The sequence below is a fragment of the Sardina pilchardus genome, chromosome 11 (assembly GCF_963854185.1).
Source record: "Sardina pilchardus chromosome 11, fSarPil1.1, whole genome shotgun sequence".
NCBI classification, from domain to species: domain Eukaryota; kingdom Metazoa; phylum Chordata; class Actinopteri; order Clupeiformes; family Clupeidae; genus Sardina; species Sardina pilchardus.
Window position 1 is genome coordinate 14,081,599 of NC_085004.1, and position 5,000 is coordinate 14,086,598.

Below are 5,000 nucleotides of genomic sequence, written 5' to 3' on the forward strand. Positions count from 1 at the left end.
CTGTGTTAGAGCGGCCGTAAATTCTCAGGTACAGATCTCTTTTTCAGGAAAGGATCACTTGCAAGACAAACAAAGCCGTCATTAAATGAGGTTAAAGCCCGGACATAAATAGCGCCTGACTGCACGGCCTCTCTTCCTCTCCTCCTCTCTCCCTCGCTCCGCGCCGCACTCTCCCACCGTCGCCACCGCCACCTTTGTTCTCCTCCCACAGTCCGTCCGTTTGTGTCGCCCGCCGTCGTCCAGGGCCCCGGCGCTTGGCTCCTTCCTCTGTCACTTTCGTTCAGGCTCACTCTCCGTCCGCTCCTTCGTCTGACGTGTGGTCGGAGGCGGGGGGGGGAGCTTGGCAGGTAGGCTGCCATCCTGATTTATGGAGGAAGCCCTCGCTGTGCAGTCTTTGCACAGAGCGCCGCGCGGCTGCTGGAAAGGGCTGCTTCGCCTCTCTCTCCCACGTCTGTGCACTTGATATTATTTAGCTAACCTTGCGTGGCTCTTTAACTTCTTAACCTTTTTAATTCCGCACGAGTGTTGCACGTTGTTGCACAGACTGTGCTCATCTCTTTGAGTGCGCAAGTCTGTTTTGGGAAGGAAGAGTAACAGCCTGGAGAGGAGATTTTTCTTCTGGCTTTTTTTTCCCCTCCTAACATGTCAGATTTATATGCTGCACATTGTGGTGTTCAGTGTGCAAGCGCTGTGATATTCAGGGAGCAAGAATGGGGTTTCGCTGACTCCAGAACAGAGGCCCAGAACTGAGGCATCGTGGCTGGGGGCAGGGGAGGGGATGAGGGGGTGAGGGCTGGAGGGGTAAGGGTCTGTGGAGGGCATTCTGCCCCAGACAGGAGAGATGAGAGATGGGCTCCAGTGACCGCCCGGCGCCCGTCCAGGAGACCCACGTGTCGGGCAGGCTGACGCCCCTCAGCGTCTTGCTCACACGGGACCGTCTGTCCACACCGCTGGTGGCAGCCGTCACTTTTAAAGTGCTCCAGGCGATCCGTGGGATGTTTGTCTTGTCAAGCGTTCTGAAAAAAGGTTGGATTTTGAGTGACCTTAAAATTGCTATACCAGATCATTTATCAACTATCGAGAGACTAGCCATGTGCTAGAGCAGAGGAGTATTGTATGAAAGTTTGAAGTGGGTAAAAAGTGTACAAAAAAAAAGAAAGAAAACAGGTCTTTTTCCTTTTTCCAGTACTGTGGACGTAAGTTCACGAACTCGGCGAAAACTAAATATTTTCAGAAGCTATTAAGAAAATATATAATCATATATCCCCTTAGACCAGTCTTAATGGAGTCATTTTGCAGCCATTTGAATTATGAATGGTTTTCCTGCATGACATGGCAGCATACAACATTTCTTAATTGGTTCAAGTTGTGAAATTCCAAATTGTAACATAGTTTCTGAAATGATTGTGCTCTCCCTGCCATTTTGAAAACATATCATGCATTTGTTGAAATGTTAGTCACTCCATCATTTTAATGGGAGCTATGTTTTCTGGGAACGGTTTGATAGTCTTCGTCAGCAAAACTGTTTATCTCTGAATCGCACATGTTAGGGAAAGGAAAGCTAAACAAACTTTAAATGTGACATGAAAAATGTCCATCTGTGTGTAACCACACAGCTGAGGGTGATTATTTTTGGAGTATTCAATTAGTTTCATATTTATTTAGTCCGGTGACAGTACTCATTTTGAATGATTGCCACATGCAAGATTTATGCAACATCACCTTCGGGCAGCTAAATGTTTTTTATTTGCGTGTTTGGTCGTGCTAATTCATAACACTCCCTTGTTGATCCACCAGTGATTAATACTGGGAAGATTCCAGATTTTTTGGAATGTTAATGAATCTCTCTAGCAGTTCACTCTGTTATTCATTTTACCACAGCGGTTTGCAAACAGAAAATGACTCGGATACACAATGACATGTTGGTATCATGCTGTTAAAAAAGATGTTTTCAAAACACGCTTTCACTAATTTATGATCTCACTAAGCCCAAAACACAAATGTGCACGAAACATGTTGGTGAAGTTTGTGCAATGGATTGTTTGACAGAATATGCTGAAGCTTTCAGCATTAATGAATATAAACTTTTAATATGAATGATAAAGCGGCATGTATTTCTTAATGTGGACTTTCCCTTTCACTCTCTCCTAATGAATGCGATCACCAGATGGTGATTTAGCAGTTTCCTTGAAAAAGAAAGATATGTGGCTCTCTCATTTTCACAAGGGCAAGGGTCACCAGGCTGGACGCTGTATATCTACAGTATACTGTAGTCATCTACTAAAAGTATAAGTATACTGTATGTGTTATACTTATACTTATACTAGATGCTGATGTAACAGTTTCCTTGAAAATAAAGATATGTGGCTGTTTCATTTTCACAAGGGCCCTGGTCACCAGGCTGGACGCTGTATATCTACAGTATACTGTAGTCATCTACTAAAAGTATAAGTATACTGTATGTGTTATACTTATACTTATACTAGATGCTGATGTAACAGTTTCCTTGAAAATAAAGATATGTGGCTGTTTCATTTTCACAAGGGCCCTGGTCACCAGGCTGGACGCTGTATATCTACAGTATACTGTAGTCATCTACTAAAAGTATAAGTATACTGTATGTGTTATACTTATACTTATACTAGATGCTGATGTAACAGTTTCCTTGAAAATAAAGATATGTGGCTGTTTCATTTTCACAAGGGCCCTGGTCACCAGGCTGGACGCTGACCCCTGACCCCTCTTCCCTCGACCCCTTGTAACCCCCCCCCCCCCCCCCTCCTCCTCCTCTGTGTGTTTCAGTTGTGGAGGCGCAGACGGTCCAGGGGAGGCGGGAGGAGCACGTCCTGAGCGTTCCGGGATGGCATGTCCTGGGAAACACCAGCGTGGAGTTCCAGCGCGGCGGCCCAGACAGGCAGACGCTGCGCAGCCCCGGGCCCCTGGCAGCCGACTTCACCATCAAAGTGAGCGCTACAGCCACGGGCTCCAACAGGTGGAGGGGCATATTTCAACTGCGAGAAGGGTGGGAAGGACTGGAGGGGTGGGGGGAGGCCAAGAGCGAGCGAATAAAAGGCATGCCATGGAGTGGAAAATGTATGGCAGTATTTTAAACAATATTTGCGGCATTTATTTCCAGACCCTGACAAGGCTGTTTAGTTTTAGACCCATCTGTTATGGAGCCAAGAGCTCCTTCTTTAAAATATGGCACGGCGCAGGCGGTGTGTTTTGCAGCCCTCTCAATAACTTTTGCTCTCGTTTGGTGTTCGGTGCATCAATTCCCCGGTGCTGTAAATATGTTTGTGATATGTTTCCCCTTTTTCGCGACGCGGGCTTTTATGTAACTCTACACTTCTCGCCGAGTGCATACGAACTCCCAGGCAATTTCAAAGCACTTATGGCCACACAAGCGCGCGGAAATAAATATCCCTGGCAAGCCGTCGGTGTCATCACGGGATTGCGCTAATTTAAGATGACGCACTTCTGCAGCAAATTAGAGCCCCATGCACGCCACCACGGCATCATTATGAGCAGGTTAAGACCGCTGGATATCTGACGGCAGACGCAAGAGGCCGTCTTTTGTGTGGAACGAGTGATGTCATGGCAGTTAGGATTTGGACCGGGCCCGTTTTAGACAAGAAAGCGCTCCACATGTCCTCCGACTTCAAACGCTATTGGCTTTGAAAACATCACTGGCTTATGGGAACGGCCTTGTTTCTCATCTTTGAGTAATGCCATTATTGATGTTGAAATTATTAATTTGGATGGAACCACATTAGAAACGACTGTGTCCAGTGTTTGATTACACGGGGGCTTGATTGTTGTCGCGAAGGCTAACAGCGGTTTGGGTTGGCACCGAGGTCTGTCCAAACAACTGTGTTTTTGATTGAACACTGTGTACACAAGGACAGTGAAGTATCCAGGACAGGCGCACTGAGAGAGATTGATGGCGCTTGAACAGACTGTCCTGTCTGCAGGTGAAGTATGTGGCTCCGAGAGACACCATGCTGCAGTTTATGTCCTACCAGCCCATTCGCTATCAGTGGAGAGAGACAGACTTCTTCCCCTGCTCAGTGACCTGCGGAGGTGGTGGGTACTTGTTTATTTATTTTTTAGATGGCACTTCCCCTGAGAAAATTGCACTTGCCCCAAAAATAATGACTCACTTTTATAGTAGTTCTTGTATCAGATATTTGAGGGTGACTCAAACCGTTCAGTGTTAAGATTTGTGCTTCTTCTTGTCCTACACCTAACTCTCAATGGCGTGTTGTGAACGGCAGGCTACCAGCTCAACTCAGCCGACTGCGTGGACATCCGCTCCGATAAAGTGGTGCCCGAGCACCACTGTGAGAGTTACCCTGAGAACACCAAGCCCAAGCCCAAGCTGAAGGAATGCAACATGGACCCCTGCCCAGAGAGGTACAGTACAGTACAGTACCCTCCACAATTTACCGCCAGTAACCACCAGCACCGCACAGCCCAGATGGACAGAGAGAGAGGCCAGGAGGAACTCCATTGGAGTGCACACTGTCATTTTATTGGATGTGATTCTTTCTGCTGTGTTGTTCAAATAAAACATGCATCCTTGGGTGCAGTAACTGATGGGGCACTTTTCTTCTTCACAGTGATGGCTTCAAGGAGGTGATGCCCTACGACCATTTCCAGCCCCTGCCACGGTAGGTCTCCATTTTCTGTATATTATGTGTTCTACTGTACATGTGATGTATTTTGTATATTTTGCATATTTTGTATAGAATATTTTGGGTCCTTTTGCCTTTATTTAGATTGGACAGGAAGTGAGTGGGAGAGAGAGAGAGAAAGGGTGGTTTCAGGAAATGACTGCATGTTTCGATCTCAACGTGGGTCTCTGTGGGCACTTGGAGCCGATGATGCCCCCCTCCCCCCCGACCCCTTTAAGTCTCCGTTTTTGCTCTTGCCACAGCTCTTTCACACCTCAGGGCCCCTGGTCTGATAAAAAGGCAATTTGTGGTTTGTTAAGTAAG

The 5,000-nt window shown here is 46.8% G+C and overlaps 1 protein-coding gene across 1 annotated transcript in view; it reads left to right on the top strand.

Moving 5' to 3' along the window:
- Window positions 1-5,000, top strand: part of adamtsl3 (ADAMTS-like 3) — a 113,051-nt gene that overhangs the window by 68,730 nt on the left and 39,321 nt on the right. The window contains exons 9-12 of the mRNA XM_062549954.1: window positions 2,803-2,963; window positions 3,975-4,086; window positions 4,278-4,416; window positions 4,623-4,673. Of these exons, the coding sequence (XP_062405938.1) occupies window positions 2,803-2,963; window positions 3,975-4,086; window positions 4,278-4,416; window positions 4,623-4,673 (463 nt within the window). The remainder of the gene's footprint in view (window positions 1-2,802; window positions 2,964-3,974; window positions 4,087-4,277; window positions 4,417-4,622; window positions 4,674-5,000) is intronic.